At 35.4% G+C, this 18,414-nt stretch overlaps 2 protein-coding genes across 4 annotated transcripts; one reads left to right on the top strand and one right to left on the bottom strand.

Moving 5' to 3' along the window:
* Positions 1-998: 998 nt before the first annotated feature.
* On the bottom strand, positions 999-4,861 carry LOC122020060 (actin-like). 3 transcript variants are annotated; one of them, XM_042577790.1, is made up of 6 exons: positions 4,667-4,858; positions 4,486-4,538; positions 2,548-2,618; positions 2,068-2,461; positions 1,369-1,982; positions 999-1,241 (listed from the first exon to the last, which is right to left on the bottom strand). In XM_042577790.1, exons 3-6 carry the CDS (start codon positions 2,605-2,607, stop codon positions 1,176-1,178), a joined length of 1,134 nt encoding a protein of 377 aa, XP_042433724.1. In that variant the 5' UTR covers positions 2,608-2,618; positions 4,486-4,538; positions 4,667-4,858; the 3' UTR covers positions 999-1,175. The 3 variants fall into 3 exon arrangements, with proteins under 3 accessions (XP_042433724.1, XP_042433723.1, XP_042433722.1); XM_042577789.1 differs by lacking the exon at positions 4,486-4,538 and having other exon boundaries at positions 2,548-2,631; positions 4,667-4,861; XM_042577788.1 differs by lacking the exon at positions 4,486-4,538 and having other exon boundaries at positions 4,667-4,857.
* Positions 4,862-5,539: 678 nt separating this feature from the next.
* On the top strand, positions 5,540-9,261 carry LOC122019255 (monothiol glutaredoxin-S4, mitochondrial-like). Its single transcript, XM_042576745.1, has 6 exons — positions 5,540-5,674; positions 6,663-6,782; positions 6,878-6,977; positions 7,081-7,147; positions 7,554-7,907; positions 8,996-9,261. Exons 1-5 carry the CDS (start codon positions 5,540-5,542, stop codon positions 7,654-7,656), a joined length of 525 nt encoding a protein of 174 aa, XP_042432679.1. The 3' UTR covers positions 7,657-7,907; positions 8,996-9,261.
* Positions 9,262-18,414: the final 9,153 nt, after the last annotated feature.

The following is an 18,414-nucleotide window of genomic DNA, read 5'->3' as shown; positions in this document are numbered from 1 at the left end:
AAAGTTAGCATCTCAATTTTAAAATCTTTTAACAACTTTTTCTCTCTCTACTTAATACTATTTTTGATATATACTAAGGGGAGAGAAGTATTAAAGTTAACTTCAGCCAAAACATAAAGGAGCATTTTTTAATTTGTCAAATTATTTTACTTATGCTAATGCTCAAATTCCTTATATTACATTAACTTTTGTTATGCTTTACTTAATTTTGAATCAGGTTATCATAATAAAAAAGTAGAGATTATTGGTGCAGGGGGCACTAGACGATCAAACCTAAATTTTGATTATGACAAAGGGGTTCAAAGTTAACATATCTTGCGATCTAATAAGTTTGATTGAGTTTATAGGAAAAGTCCTAAGTGATCTTAGGCAAAAGAAAAGTTTTAGTTGAGACTAGGTAGATGGAAAGTCCTAGCTGTAGGTAGACAACGAAATCTTAGTCTGGGGGACTGGGTAAAGTTTTGACGGGTTGAGGACTTTGAGCGAAATCCTTGAATCAAGGACTCTAGGTAAAAATCCTAAGGGTCGCAGATACTAGGTGGAAGACTAGACGAGTCATGGATCAGACGTTCAATATGAACTCCTGAAGTCTCGGATGCTGAGCAAAAGTCCAGACGATCTGAAGAATCAATCTGGCAGAAGATAAACTCTCCTGAGAGAAGTAGATGATGACACATTCCCCGAAGAGAGAATAGTAGGCATCGGTTCGACTTAGAGTTTCAACGAAACTTAAAATCAGGACCGGATAGTCTGAAGGCTATCAAATTCATACTTTATTTATTATTTATTGCCTGCACTAACCTTCTTTTGTAGGAAAAATAAAGTTGCAAAATGGTGGTCTGGGCACCCGGAGGTGCTCTGGGCACCCGAGAAGCCTTCGTCGAACAGTAGCCTGGTAAGGCCTAGCCCGGGCAAGCACCCTCACGGTCTGGGCGCCCGAAGTTGCTCAGGTGCCTAGACAGCCAAAAGATGATCTGAACAAATGGTTGACCAAACTCTAAGAAAAGGTTATTATTATCTACACTACAATACATTCATTATTGATACAAAACACTGTAAAATGATATTCATTAGTAATAATTCCCCAATAGTCCATTGTATCGCTCCAGCAAATTCAAAATACTCACAACAAAATCACATCAGAACTTCACAGCAACATGCAAATGAAACTTAACTCAGAAGCACTTCCTGTGGACAATGGAGGGGCCAGATTCTTCATATTCAGCTTTAGAAATCCACATCTGTAATTATCAAAGGAAAACATTATAATTACAGACAAAAATATCTTGGGTAGATTAGTAAAGATAAATCTTAAATCTTCTCGATATGCATGAGAGGGAGAGCCATGAAACATAGCATCTTCATTACCTGTTGGAAAGTGCTGAGTGAAGCAAGGATGGAGCCTCCAATCCACACACTGTACTTCCGCTCAGGAGGGGCAACGACCTTTATCTTCATGCTGCTAGGAGCTAGGGCGGTGATCTCCTTGCTCATGCGGTCAGCAATTCCATGGAACATAGTAGTGCCACCACTGAGAACGATGTTTCCATACAAGTCCTTCCTAATATCTACATCACACTTCATGATGGAATTGTAAGTGGTCTCATGAATACCAGCACTTTCCATACCAATCATAGATGGCTGGAAAAGAACCTCTGGGCACCTAAATCTCTCAGCTCCAATTGTGATCACTTGCCCATCTGGCAGCTCATAACTCTTCTCAACAGATGAACTAGTCTTAGCAGTCTCTAGCTCTTGCTCAAAATCTAAGGCAACATAGGCAAGCTTCTCTTTGATATCCCTAACAATTTCTCGCTCCGCAGTGGTAGTGAAGGAATAACCTCTCTCAGTAAGGATTTTCATCAAGGAATCTGTAAGATCACGACCAGCAAGGTCCAGACGAAGAATAGCATGAGGGAGTGCGTATCCTTCATAGATTGGGACAGTATGGCTCACACCATCACCAGAATCAAGCACAATTCCTATCGACAAGGGTACCCAAAAATCAACTAGCTACAGTAGTAGAATTAGTGGGGCATAATACATTGTCTAAATTAAAAAACATACCAGTTGTACGACCACTAGCATAAAGGGATAGGACAGCTTGAATTGCAACATACATTGCAGGAACATTAAAGGTTTCAAACATAATTTGAGTCATCTTCTCTCTATTGGCCTTGGGGTTCAGAGGGGCTTCAGTGAGCAGGATAGGATGTTCCTCAGGAGCAACACGAAGCTCATTATAGAAAGTGTGATGCCAGATCTTCTCCATATCATCCCAATTATTTACAATGCCATGCTCAATAGGATACTTCAATGTTAAAATTCCTCTCTTGGATTGAGCCTCATCACCAACATAGGCATCTTTTTGGCCCATCCCAACCATGACACCTGTGTGGCGAGGTCGCCCAACAATGCTAGGGAATACAGCCCTAGGTGCATCATCTCCAGCAAAACCAGCCTGTAGAAAATCATATGTTTCATACTAAATCATTTAGGGCAAAAGATAATCAATTAATTAGGACTTAGACAAGAGACAACGCTAACCTTGACCATTCCGGTACCATTGTCACATACAAGAGGTTGAATATCCTCACCGTCGGCCATTTCCTCAATATCTGTGAAATCAATCTTACAAGTTTGCACATTTTCAAACTAAAATAATACCCTTTCAAACAACTAATACTATAAGATTCTATAGGTGTACATACTATTCATCCAATACATTAATGATTAATTCCCACAGAAAATTAAAAGCAAGATTTTAAGAATTCTTTAGTCATTGTGCAATGAGAATCTCAATATAATTTCTTCTGAAAGCTTCAAAAAAGTACATTATTATGCAACAAGCTAGCTTAGACACAATGCTTAAATAAAAGACATTAATAGGCATGGTTATCAAAGGTGTGGTTTCGAAATTGAATGTCCAAAAAATTAAAGTATTGTCTATATCATATTGACAGGAACGCAGTGAAATCAGAATCATTTTAAAAATACATAATTTGATATAAAAGATGACAAATGTTGTTTATTCATATTAACAACACATATTATGTCCATCATAAATAGTAAATAAAGGAATTAATTAATAAGATTGATTTCATAATACAGTTATTAGTAGGTTAATAATATATTATTAATTGTTATTATTATGTAATAAAATAATAATTTTAAACTAACAAATAAGATTGTACTAAACTAAAATGATATCTTTTGAATTATTAGTTTATTAATATTTCACTTTTTGGGTTTAGCTAAATAGCCATTTTGACCTTATCAACATTAATTAAGTAGAAATTGACAAGTCCTTTGACCTACCAACTAGTAAATCACACGCAAAAATAAGGTTATACTATTAATCATGCAACAAATCATAGGAAGTGAGAGGAGGTAAAGAATTTAAGATAGGATTCATGAGAAAAATCATTTCCCTCTCATATATGTTGTCGTCACTAGTATTCAATCTCATGTTGGGAAAATGTTGTCTAGATTGGTCAAGTTTGTCATCATCGATTTTGCTCAACAAAATTTTCAACCTGTTTCATTATTTTAATTCATGGTGAGTTTTGAATCACGTCAATCTATTTTCTAGTAATGTTAACTCACTTCTAGTTTTCTTTTTTCTATTTTCTTTAAATTTCTCCATTGATCTAAATGAAATAACTGATTTCTTGGAAATATGAGATCAACCTTTTCTGATATCGATCCAAATCAATCCAACTAGGGCAATCTAGATGATATTAATAATTGACCATATAAGACATCACCAAAGATAACTTGGGACACAATTGACAAAGAGACCCGAGTATATAAATGAGTTAATACAAACTGAATCATCATTTAAGAAGATAATTCATTTTAATGATATTAATAACTTGTATACGATATATTTTAGTTTATTTAATTTTACACCTTATAAAATTATTTTTTAATAAAAATATGTAATTACGTTACATTATCTTGTATATATTTTATTGTTGATCCAAATGACACGATCCATTTATGAAATAATTAACGAGATACAATATGAACTGTCATAGTGCACACAAAGTCACCTTTAAAAGTGACAGATCATTCTAGAAATATACAAAGAATTTGGAATAAGACTCATGGTTCTGTTTATGCTTCGTGCTCTCAGACTTAAAGGGTGGACCACAGAGGATTAAAGTAATGAATTTTAAAAAAATATAAAATATCAAAATTAAGAATTTTCCTGAGGGCTTAAGCATCTAGAATTAGATTACTTGGCATTTCAATTTTATACATGTATTTTCCATTGCAATGAGACTCTACCAAACGGCAGTGCTATCAGTAGCCTTTATGAAGGTTTCTAAAGAAACAAAAACCATTGAACTGGTCGCGGAAGTACATTAACAGCAGATGAAGAAGAAATTTTTTTCCTGTTAACACTGACATTTAAAATGACTAAATCCGCAAGAAAACAATGTTCAGGAGGAATAAATTATTTCCTCGTCAGAAACATACATAGAATAGTTTACGTTTGGTTAGCAAGATCCGCTACTACACCCTTGTTGATTCTGCCACCAAAACACATGCCAGATCCAAAAGAAAAGTGAGAAACCTAAAGAGACGACCCACCCTAATCGATAACATCATACAAAATCGAATAAATCTAAAGAAAGAAAAGTAAAATGGATGGACTAACCACAGTATTGGATCCCTCCGGTTGCTTCCTTTCCTCCGGCGAGAAATCGATGAATGAAAGTGAGAAGAGACGATGGGAGAGGAAACGGAGGGGCTTTAAATAGGATGAGTCGAGAAGGAGATGTTGCTAAGTTTCCTTCTGCCACGAAAAATGTGTGGTATCTGTCACTGCGATCGACAGACAGGAATAATTCTTAAAAGTATTAATTAACAGTTTTTAAAGATACTTTTGAAGTGTGCGTTCGAGTTGCGCAGGGAGTTGGGAGGATGAAGAAGACATGAGGAAGAGAGGATAGTCGTCCAATGGGTCCAGATGAGTATAACGTACAGGCTGCGCGTTGGAAGCGGGCCAAGAGTCGTGCATGCGCCCATCCGACCGTGCCATTGTGCCAGCCTCTCCATTGCTTGCTATTAGCTGGCAAAGCTGGCCTCTTAATTTATTTATTTTTATTTTATATTTTATCATCCAACTAAATTCAATAAGAGAAGATGTTCTTAGTTGGAATGTTGGCTACTTTAATCAGCCCTTTGCCAAATCAGCCATCTCAAATGGAGATAGTGCACTACCTGTAACATGCGATTTATACACCTATATGATACTAGCTGTGAGGATATTGCTTAAGCCCTCATCTACAGTTAGAAGGGCATAGTCATTATTGATGATTCAAAGGCGATATTAAATGTTCGACGTGATCTGGAGTTCTAGATCTACTGATCTAGGTTACTTTCCGTTTCTCGGTTTGTTTGCATTACTGATTCCTTCTTTTATTTTGATTTATTCACCTTCTTCCACCTGCTTACATCGCCGATCGAAGAAACTGATGTCATTCTAGGTTTTCTCCCCTATTTTTTTTGTCGCATTCACCCTATAGCGATGGGATCTCTTTCCCATGAGAGAAAATATGATACCTTTGCTCCTCCCTCGTCTCCTTGTGCATTGAAGTACATCGAGCATCATGTATCCAAATTGGACACATTTGCAAGCGTCGCCATAAAGTACGGTGTTGAGGTAATTCAGATTTTTCTTTACTAAATGTTGATCTTGTTTCATAAATGAGGGGACAAAAGTTTCTTTTGATGAATATTACTAAAAAAAATCTTGGTTTTACTTATTCCTCTTGAATCCTAAATCAATAAATGTGTGATAACTATTAGATGTTGCTATTCTTTCTCTCCATTATGTAGTCCTTTGATTAATATTTGCCAATTTTTCATAGTTTTTTATTTTTAGATGTTTCAAGCATCTAGTGACAAGTGTAGATTGGTTAGCACTGAGAGTGTTCTCTTTTGTTTATGAAAGATTGCAGATATCAAGAGAACTAATGGTCTAACAACAGATCTTTAATTGTTTGCTCACAAAATATTACTTATTCCTCTTCCTGGAAGACATCCATCATCTACTCCAATTCAGTGTAATGGTTCTCTCGATGACAGGTACTTTTTTCCTTCATATTTTATGAGGATTAGTTTAAAGACAAATTAATTATTTTTAGGTAGTAATCAACAATTGATGAATTCCCCTAGGATTAATAAATGGGTATCTTGCAATGAGAAAAAGAATCATGATTCCACACCATAATATCTGGTCTGCTATTCTTGATATTTGCAATGATCAAAAGGATTATGACTTTTGGAGAGAGGAATGATCTTCCACACAAAAGAGAGAAGGTAATTGGTAAATAATGATATTATTCACTTTAATAAATCTATCTAGTTTCCATGCTTTAGTCTTATTTCTCTGGTTGAGTAGGAAGTTCCAAAGGTGTTCCTTACTATTTAGATGGTCAGGCATTCATCATAAGTGACACACTTGACAGGTAATCTAATCTCATTGCAAAAAATTTATATCTAATATGACACTGTAAGTTGTATCTCTTGACATATTTATTTGTTTTGGATTAAGATCCTATCTAGAAATATTGTGGAGTCATAGGATCTTAAGATCCCAATGCTTAACAAAATATTTATTGGAAAATTATATTTGGTATTTGTGATTATATTCTGATTTTTCCACCTCTACCACATACCCAACGAAGATAACAAGCGATGCAGATACACATGAAGACTTTCAGCCAACCAACAAAAGTACTGGCTCTTTGCTGGATATCGTGGAGAAGGTATTTATGAGGTTTTCTAGATACCTTTTATTAGCAGAAACTCAACACGGCACATCGATGGATTTTTTTTAAAAGCCGTTTACAATTGTTTTCAGGATGTGAAAGAAAGTCCAGTGATGATATATATGAAGGGCCTGCCGGATGCACCTCGATGTGGATTCAGTGCATTGGCTGTGAAGGTCTTACAGCAATATGGTAGGCTACCTTGAACTCATTTGAATTCTAAATGAGAATATGAGGTTTCTACTAATTTAACTTCGTAATTTTGCATTTTACGTCATTTAAATTGATGCTCCAGGTGTTCCTATTAAGGCTAGAGATATTTTGGGAGATCTTAAGCTCAAAGAAAGTGTGAAGACTTACACGTAAGTTCGAAACATTCTAACTTTAGTAGATCTTCCCATATGGATACTTATGTTGTGCATTTGATGTCCCTTATTATTTTGTCATTTAATGGTAATTTGTGCTCTATTTCCTGGAACAAAACAAAGAAGCTACCATTTATTCTGTCACTAGTATTGTTAGCAATGATTAGGTTATGTGAATCTTACAGAAGGTTTTAAATAATGCTGTAGCTCTCTAAAACATACAGATTCAAAGATATAACATCTGTTCTTCATTCTTAACCATAATTTCTAGTTTGAGAAGTTACTTAGGTCACCCTTAAATTTGTACTTTTCTGGATAAGTTCTTTATTGACAAAAAGTGAATTTGTTCTTGGTTCAATCTACTATCATATTTTTCTTTTCTTCTTCTTCTTTTTCTTTTCAACAATTGGCCCACATTTCCTCAAGTGTTTATAAAAGAAGAGTTCGTTGAAGGATCAGACATCCTTTTTAATATGCATCAAGTGAATGGTTATGCACACTTCTAAACCCAAACAAGGAGACTGTGAACCACCATTTGGTAGATCACCATATTAATTTTTAAATTGTTCTATTCAATATACTCTTTCTTAATTACATTTCTCTTGCTAGTGTTTGATCTAAATTTGAGATAGTATGGAAGATGAAATTTCTAATCTTGAATTCTTTCAAAGATGAAATTATCATTGTGACAGGGCTTTGCACCAAAACCACTTGCACGGTCCTATTCCATAAAGAGCTGCACTGAGCTAACATCATTGTATGCGTTTTCTTCTATTCATATATTTTTTTTATCGATTATAGTTATTGGCAATGAGAATTTACTATATATTGTTTCATGAAGTTGTCACATTACTTATTTTTCAAAGTATCTGAGAGCTAATTACCTTCAAGGGAACATTCCACCCGAGATTGGAGAACTTGTGCACCTTACCATCTTGTAGTTTTTACATCCCCTTGTTTTCTTTTGTTATATAGTTGTTTCTTTAATCAATTTTCTTGAGCTTGATGTAAAAAAAATGTAGGGATTTGTTAAGCAATTTGCTCAGGGGCACAATTCCTTCATCTATTGCCTCTCTGAACCAATTACGATTCCTGTGAGTCTTCATGTGATTATTGGTGGCTAGGCAGTTTGTTGTTGCAGAGTTAACTATTTGACTATGATTTTTTTAACAACTGTAGGAATTTATCAATAAATTTCTTGTCTGGTGAGGTTCCAACCGTTGGAATCCTTGTAACTTTCCAAAGCACTTCATGAGTAACTCTTCTATTCTCTCTGATGCTTCATTGGCCTGCTCCATTAATTGTTACATGTTATCCAATTGTTTTCTACTTGGGCAACGGAAGTTTTTTTCCCCATTACACAAGCGTTCTCTTCTATCTTTTTATTTGACATATAGTGCATAACTAGCGTTCTGGGTGAAAATATCTTATTAGTTCTGCTCAGTGTTAGAATGTGTTATGTTAGCACTTTGCATTTGGCCTTTCAGTGTTTGTTGGATAAGTTTTATGGCATTGCCAACCTTAAAGTATCATGCTTTGATTTGAATATGCCACTGGGCTAAATTGAACTCAATGAAGAACCATATGATTTATATGATTGAGATCATTGCAAATTGCCAAATAGCTGTGGATGTTATGCAATTTCATTTCCTTCTATACCAGTTGCTAATTTCCAATAACATGCTGCACAAATAAGACAACAGTAGTGCAAAGCTTAATTGTATCATAAATCCGTATGTGTTTCAGTAGGTTAAGATAATTCTTATTTGCTTACATGTATATTTTATCTTTTAATGTCTTTATAATTTGTTTATTTTTATCAGCTCCTACAGCTTAATTTTGCAGATTTGATTGCCAAGGAAATTTGTATACTCGGTCACGTGAAGATGCAGCCAGTAAGTTGCTGGAAAGGCTTTAAAGATTTAGTTGGGAAGAGGATTTTAGCTGACATATTTTGGATTTCGATTACATAGCTATTGTTTTCTCATTTTGATGTGTGTAGTTAATTTTTGAAATTTGAAGATAACAGTTTCATGGATTGAATGTAGTAAATATTTAGTTTTGTATTAGTGGTTTCTTTATATTAAATAAAGATTGGTTGTTTGTTATTATCATGTTACAACATGAACATTAAAAACAACGATCAGAAATGTTGTAAAAAGTACGTAACCACAATGGATTTTTTTTTTGTGAAAAGTGATAAAAGACAACGGTTTTATCCGTTGTAAAACATATTAAAATTATATACCACAATGGTTTATATCTGTTGTAAAAAGAGTCTACTACAACGGTTTATATATGTTGTCGAAATTATCTATCACAACGATTTTAAAACGTTGTCATATCCTGCATAAACAAATTTTGAGCATATAAACAACAATGGATAAAAATCATTGTCAAATGTCTACAAAGACAACGGATTCAAAACCGTTGTCATAGGATAATACATTTTACAACGCCCTCAGTTACAACAAATTTTTGACCCTACGACAACGGATAATATCCGTTGTCGTTTGCAGTTTTTGTTGTAGTGATTAGATTTCCTTAAAAGGTTTTGTCTATGTGGTGGTGGATGATCCCATACCCAAGAAGGACTAGTGCCTCGTCATGCAGTCCTGGAAGCCAATTTTGGAAATTAATATTTAATTGAATTTATAACATAGGTGGATTTGGATAAATAATGTTAAGCATCGTTTGCGATCCAAATCTAAACCATTAAGACCAGATAAGTTAAATTTGGAATCAATAATGTTAAGTTCCGTTTGCGATTCCTAATTTAATTTATAAAGAACACAATAGGTTGTATAGGAAAGGTTCGACACTTGTACAAAATTTTGTACAGTGGAGCCGGTACGATCTTCCTAGGACCAACCAACAGGCGGGAGTGACCATCTGTGCATACGCTATTATTATTATACCTGTTGATACTGTAGTTTACTTATGTTGTTCTTACTAGTTTATGCTGCTAATGCTTACTTATGCTGATATGTTTACATAGGCTGAGATATATACCTATGGTATGTGTTTAGACACTGGCTTACCTATTATTAACATGTATATTTATACCTCACATGATACGTATGTAGTTATGAGCTGTACTTAGCAGGTCTTTGCTACACCTGACATTCTATTACTAGCCTAGGATATGGTTTCAGGTATGGACACTTATTAAGATATCACTGTAGTATCTACTATTTCTCCCTACGAGACTGTATACCTTTGTATCTCTAGTTCTTTATTATGTTTATGCACTATCTGTCTATTACCCGCTGAGTCTTAGTACTCACCACCCCATAAACTAGTTTATTTCGCCAGGTAGCAGGTAAAGAATTTATGGAGTCGCCTGGAGATCCTGTCCGCCAGTCTCATGCCCACATTGAGCTTATCCTTCCGTTAGTGTTTCCGTTCGCATTATTGGTTTTGTATTTGTTCTTGAATTTGTATCTTTTATATGGAGTTTAGCTTTGTGATATCTTGTGTTTGGTTTAGTAATGATGTGTCAAGCTGAGCCGGCTTGCAGTTAGTTGTATTGGGATTTTATGATTGTTATTTGTGATTTGTGCTGTGTTGTGTTTCAGCCGAGTGGGTTGTCTATAAACTGTGTGGTTGTGTTTACTTTCAGTCATGTGGGCTGCTTATAAACTGTGTGGTCATTTTTATATCCAACCATGTGAGCTGATGTATATTGCTGATGAGTATGTTGATTGCTACTCGGAATACCGTCCTAGATCCCCTGTACAAAATTTTGTACAAGAATAGAACTATCTTAGCTACCCATGTGTTCTACTAAAGTTAAATTTGGATTGCAAACGATGCTTAACATTATTAATCCAAATTTTAACTATCCTAGCCATTATTAATAAATTAGGATTATTAACTATCCTAGCCATTATTAATTCAATCGATGTGATCTTCCTAAGTTAACCCATATTACAGAAGTTGATCAAATATCAATTTCAAGGATCGGCTTCCAGGTCAAACATGGCGAGGCACTAGACCTTCTTGGGTATGAGATCATCCACCACAGTCTAGACAAAGCCTTTCAAAGAAATAGGATATTTAAACTTCTCACAGTAAACAAGGTTTAACAATAGAGACCTCAATAGAAATACATTATCGAAACATAAAATCGAAACGAAAATCGATAACAAAAATGATAATTAAAATCGATAACCTGTTGTGTTTGGGTTTTCAAGATTTATACAAAAGATGAACTAGTTATGATGCGGAAACTAATAACTAGTTATACCTCTTGTAACTTATAGGCCTCTTGATCTTCTATTGTATTCCTTTCTTATCTTGGACGTCGTGTGGGCGACGATCTACCAAGATGAGAATCCACCCAAACCTTCTTCTTCCTTTCAAGTTTCGGCCACCAACTTTCTCCATGAGATGATGAAGTTCGGCCACTAACTTTCCTCCAAGGGATGCTAGACAAGAGAACCTCCTTCTCTTCTTCTTCTCCTTCAAGCAACCGACCATCAATGAATGCCGACACCAATATGCCGCCGGCCACCAAGAGGGAAAACAAAGGAGAAGAGAGAAAGAGTAAGGGCCGACCACCACCAAGGAAGAGAGGAGAGGAATAGAAGATGTATTGTTGTGAGGTGAGGCACCTCTACCCTCTCTTTTATATTCTTTGGTCTTGACAAATAAGAAAAGTTTTAAACATAATTAAAACTTCCTTATTTCCTTGCCAATGACTAAAAAGGTCCTTTCACATTATAGACAACTACAAATAAGGAAAGATTTCAAATCTTTCTTTTATTCCTTTGTAAAAAGCTATAAAAGGAAATATTTTAAAATTTAAAATTCTCTTTTAAAACCAACATAAAAGGAAAGTTTTTAACAAAATAAAAACTTCCTTTTATTTCCTTTTATGACTAATCTAAAAAAGGAAAGTTTTATATTAAAATCATCCTTTTAAATCCTTTTAATGGATCTCTAAAAAAGGAAAGATTTTACAAAATAAAACTTCATTTTGAATTCAATGTGGCCGACCACCCTTGCTTGGGTTCCAAGCTAGGGCCGACCACAACTTGAACTCATCTAACCTTAGTTTGGTCGGCCCTAGCTTGGGCTCCAAGCTTGGCTTAGCCAGCCACCTTAAGGTGGGTAAGAAGTTGGGTTTGGGTGGATATAAGACTTTATAAATAAGAGGCTATAATAGGGACCGAGAGGAAAAATTGGTTATGGTCTCCCGATGAGCTTGAGCTTCCCGTGTTCATCCCGAACACCCAACTCGAGTTCATCAATAATAACTCATACCATTAAAGAGTTATTATTGAACTACCGCACTAATCCCATATTACTATATGGGCTTCTTCTTATCATGAGTGTGTTAATCTCCCTATGTTTAAGATATCGAATATCCACTAATTAAATGAGTTACTGACAACTCACTTAATTAGTATCTAACTCCAAGAGTAGTACCACTCAATCTTATTGTCATGTCGGATTAAGTCCACCTGCAGGGTTTACATGACAATCCTTATGAGCTCCTCAAGGGGACATCATCAACCAAGATTACTAGAACACAGTTTCATTCTATAATCAACAACACACCATATAAATAATATCATTTCCCAACTTATCGGGCCTATTGATTTAACGAGCTAAATCACACCCTTTGATAAATCAAATAAATAAATATTAAGTATATGTGCTTGTTATTATATCATGATTAAGAGTACACACTTCTATAATAACCGAGGTATTGTTCTTTTATATAGTCAGTATAAAATGATACTACCTCAAATGGTCATGCTCAATACACTCATAGTGTACTAGTGTAATTTATTAGTCAAGATAAACTAATACCTAATTACACTACAACCACTCCAATGGTTTGCCCCATTCTATCTTGGTTGTGAGCAACTGTTTATAATTTATAAGGATCTGATAACATGATCTCCTGTGTGTCTCCTCACACCATGTTATCTATAATATAAATTAAATGGATAACTACACTTAGCATAAATGTAGGCATTTGACCAATGTGATTCTTATATATTTATACAAAATGTTAGACTTTTAGTATACACTCTAACAATCTCCCACTTATACTAAAAGACTATGCTGCCATATACCCTGCCATACATCTGATTCTCAACCCTTCAACATGCCCATCAAAAGCTCTTGCTTTAAGGGCCTTAGTGAAAGGATCTTCCAGGTTATCATCTGATACAATCTAGGTGGCAACAACTTCTCCTCGTTATATGATGTCTCGTATTCTGTGGTACTTACGCTCTATGTGTTTACTTGCCTTATGGGCTCGTGGTTCATTCGAGTTTGCTACTGCACCACTTATTATCACAATACACTATAATATTTTTTTTTGGGCAAACCAAGAATCATATCTAAGTCCATCATTAAGTTTCTGAGCCACACAGCTTCTATGGCTGCCTCAGAGGCTGCCACATACTCAGCTTCCATGGTGGAGTCCGAAAAGCATCTATGCTTATCACTCCTCCATTGTTATGGCTTTACCTTCTAAAGTAAGCACAAAACTCCGAGGTCGACTTATTATTGTCCCTATCTGATTGGAAGTCAGAATTCGTGTAACCCACAGGGATCAAATCATCTATTTGGTAAACCAGTATATAATCTCTAGTCCTAATATGTTTTACGGCAGTCCAATGTCCCTGTCATGGATTACTTTGATATCTGCTAACCATGCCTATGGCAAAACAGATATCGGGTCTCGTGCATAACATAGTATACATCAGACTTCCTACAACTGAAGCATAAGGAACTACTTTCATTTCTTCTATCTCTTTTGATGTCTTTAGAGACATCTCTTTAGATAAAGATACTCCATGCCTAAAAGGTAGAAAACCTTTCTTGGAGTCTTGCATGCTAAAGCGAGCTAGGATCATATCAATATATGAAGCTTGGGATAAGCACAACATTTTTTTCTTGCGATCCCTTATTACCTTGATCCCGAGAATATGTGCACATTCTCCCAAGTCCTTCATATCGAATTGCTTGGACAAGCATACCCTTACTTCCGACAACACTTTGATATTGTTTCCAACTAACAAAATGTCATCTACGTACAGTACAAGAAATACCACCACGTTTCCATCACACTTCTTGTATACACAAGACTCATCTAAACACTGAATAAATCCATACGACTGGATTACTTCATTAAACCGGATGCTCCAAGACCTTGAAGTTTGCTTCAGTCCATAAATAGACCTATTGAGCTTACATACAAGATGCTCTTTGCCCTTTGCATTGAACCCCTCTGATTGCTTCATATAGATGCTTTCTTCAAGACTTCCATTAAGGAAGACTGTCTTGACATCCACTTGCCAAATCTCATAATCCATATGAGCAGCAAAAGATAAAAGAATCCGGATAGACTTAAGCATGACTACTAGTGAAAAGGTTTCCTCATAATTGATACCATTTTTCAACAAGCCTTGCTTTGAAAGTTTCAACCTTCCCGTCCGTCCCTCTTTTTCTATTGTTGACCTATTTACACCCAATGTCTTTTACACCATTTGGTGGTTCTACAAGCTCCCAGACTTTATTAGAATACATAGATTTTATTTCTGTATTCATTGCTCTTTGCCAAGATGCTGCATCTTTATCTTGGAGCGCTTCGTCATATATCTGGGGATCAGGTTCATGTTCACCAAGGATCAAGTCCAAAGACTCTTCTATAACATGAATTTTTCAGGTTGCCTAACAACCCTCCCACTACGACGAGGCACTATCTATAATTGTGCATCATTTGTGACACGTGTTGCAGTTTCTTGTAGTATCTCATCTTGTACAGTTGGTACTAGTTTAAACGTGTCTTCTCTAATTTCCTTAAGAACAATTTTACTTATGGGCTTGTGGTTCATAACATAGTCCTCTCTTAAAAATCGGACATTGGTACCAACAATGGCCTTCTAATTTTTAGGACTATAAACCTACTTTTGTTTCTCCAGGATAACCCACAAACAAGTGAACTCCTGTCCAACTTATCAGTGTCTCCCTTCAGCACATGTGCTGGACTACCCCAAATTCGAATATGCTTCAGACTAGGCTTATCCCCATTCTGCAATTCTATGGGAGTAGAGGATTTTGACTTTAGAAGGTACTATGTTCATTACCGTTTCCAGAGTATATCCCCAAAATGAATTTGGTAATTCTGAATAACTTATCATCAATCTAAACATTTCCATAAGAGTCTTATACCTTCGTTCTGCCACACCATTCTGTTGGGGTGTACCAGGTGTAGTCAATTGGGATTGAACTCCGACTTCTGATAAGTGACTCCTAAACTCTCCTAAGAGGTACTCGCCACTACGATCTCACCGTAGTGTCTTGATACTTTTACCTTGACGCTTCTCCACATCAATCTTGTACTCTTTGAACTTATCAAAGTACTTAGACTTGCGACGCATCAAGTAAATGTACCCGTATCTCGAATAGTCATCTATAAAAGAGACGAAATATTCGAAACCACCTCTTGCCTGGATAGTCATAGGTTCACACAAATCAGAATAAACCAATTCCAGCACATCTTTGGCTCTATACCCCTTAGACTTAAAAGGCCTCTTGATCATTTTTCCTTCCAAGTAAGACTTGCAGGTTGGAAAGTTTTCCACTACCAATAAACCCAAAAGTTCATTGGCTATTATCTTTTGAATCCTATTCAAGTTAATATGACCTAGCCTTAGATGCCAAAGATATGATTGGTTCATTTCCGAAGGTTGTTTTCTCTTATTAGAGTTAAAAGATGTATTATTAATTTCCATTTGTTGCGTCGTGGGAGTTATTGGATTTATATAAATTGCCAACCAACGTACCAGAACAGATAACCTCTCTATTTTTCTTGATAACAACTTTGTTATCAAAAGAGACAGAATGTCAAGTTCCTTGAATAGTTTAGAAACTGAAATCAAGTTCTTTCTAAAAATTTGGTACGTAAAGACAATTCCTCAAAATCCATGTTTTATTCCTATCAGAAGATAAACATCTCCCACTGCAACAACTGCTACTTTTGCAGCAGTGCCCGTGTAGACAGTGATTTCCCATTCATATAGTTGTCGAGTTTCCTGGAACCCCTACAATGAATTGTAGACATGATCAGTGGCTCCCGTATCTATACACCAGATACCGGTAGATAACACCATAAATATGTTTAACAACTAATAAAATTCACCTTTATTGTTCTCTGTTTTGAGAGGACAGTCCACCTTAGTGTCCAAGTTTTGTTTCCAATCATTATAATTGGGACTACTAAGTCTATTCTAATGTATAATAGCTAGGGGAATGAAAAACATTTGAAATCCTAAGAATCACAAAAATACTTGATCAAGTCCAACACCTCAAAATCCCTGTGAATTTTGTATGTCACGTTAGTGTGGACGTATATAAATTCAAACATTTATAAGAGGAGATTTTATCCATTAATTTTATTATCTTGTCAACCTGTCTTTATGGCAAATAAAATTAATAGTTGGTCTGTCTTCGATCAAATATTTGGTCAAAACTTTAGAATTTAAAATACTATTGATTCCTTAAAATAATATCATTTAAATTCACTAACATCTCAAACACCGTGAATTTTGTATGCCACATTAGTGTGGACGTATACAAATTCAAACCTTTGTAAGAGGAGGGTCTTACCCATTAATTATCTTGTCAACCTTAAATTACCTCAAACACTATGAATTTTGTATGTCACGTTAGTATGGACGTATTCAATTGTTTGTAAGAGGAGGTTTTACCCATTTTATTTTGTCAACCTAACTTTATGACAAATAAAATTATCTCAAACACCATGAATTTTGTATGTCATGTTAGTGTGGACGTATACTAATTTCGACATTTGTAAGAGGGGGTTTTACCTAGCTTTATGACAAATTAATAGTTGGTATTCCTTTGGTCACACAAATAATAGCAGTGACTCCGTTGGGGAGGATACTATTAAATGTGCCTAAGTGTATACCATTACTTGATACTTAGTCCATAAATAGGATTGTGCCCCTTCAGTTGGAGAAGATCACACACTCCTAAATAATTTCCTATAATCATCCATTTAGGAAGTTTGATCTAGTTATCTGCAAACAAACTCATCCGTTGTGGAGGGAGGCACTCAGAGCCAACACACAAGTTCGTTTGCATCACTTACAAACCAGTATGGAGACCGTGGAATTTATTTACTAATCCCTCTCCCACTTAGTTTTTTAAGATGAGGATTTTATCATGCAAGCACACATCACATGCACACACACACATCACAGTAAATAAAAAGTAATAAATATGGAAAAATAATTTTTCAACTATTATGACCTCTTCCATCACTGCCCTACGTGTGCTGCCAGCCCTAGCAGTCGTCAAAACTAGCCGCTAGCCCTAGGGCTCATGTCGTTGCATCCATCGAGCTTCTTTTTCCGCTGCGCCTCTGGTCCTCAAATAGCACCATGCCTGGCAAGGATACGATCTGCGACAAAATAGATTTTTACATATATCGATCCTATATTCCTCAAAGGAATGTACATAAAGTCTAGATCAAACAAAAATGTAAAATCCTAAAACTAATACATCTCCTGCTGTATTTAATAAGTACAATTATGCACACACAAAAAATACCCTCGACATGTCCGAGGGTCCAATCACACACAATCACAATAGGCCATAATAGTTGGAGCCTTCAACCATAGAATTAATTTATTTGCACATCCTACTATTATCTTGCCTAAAATATGTATGACATGTGCATAATTAAACTAAAACCAAACACACAGAGGTTAAAACCTAGCTCTGATACCAATTGTTGGTTGCTACTCGGAATACCGTCCTAGTTCCCCTGTATAAAAAATTTATACAAGTATAGAACTATCCTAGATACCCATGTGTTCTACTAAAGTTAAATTTAGATTGCAAATGATGCTTAACATTATTAATCCAAATTTTCCCTTTAGAAGTTAAACTTGAATTGGGAACGAAACTTAACATTCTTACTTCAAGTTCAATCGATGTGATCTTCCTAAGTTAAACCATATTACAGAAGTTGATCAAATATCTATTTCAAGGATCGACTTCCAGGTCAAACATGGCGGATATTTGAAGAAATCCACAATTGCCTAGACAAAGCCTTTCAAAGAAATCGGATATTTAAACTTCTCACAGTAAATAAGGTTTAACAATAGAGACCTCAATAGAAACACATTATCGAAACATGAAATTAAAACGAAAATCGATAACAAAAACAATAATTAAAATCGATAACCTGTTGTGTTTGGGTTTTCAATATC

This window comes from Zingiber officinale, chromosome 9A, assembly GCF_018446385.1.
Source record: "Zingiber officinale cultivar Zhangliang chromosome 9A, Zo_v1.1, whole genome shotgun sequence".
Lineage (NCBI taxonomy): Eukaryota > Viridiplantae > Streptophyta > Magnoliopsida > Zingiberales > Zingiberaceae > Zingiber > Zingiber officinale.
The sequence above is the reverse complement of the archived record's forward strand: the minus strand, read 5'-3'. Positions and strand labels throughout refer to the sequence as shown.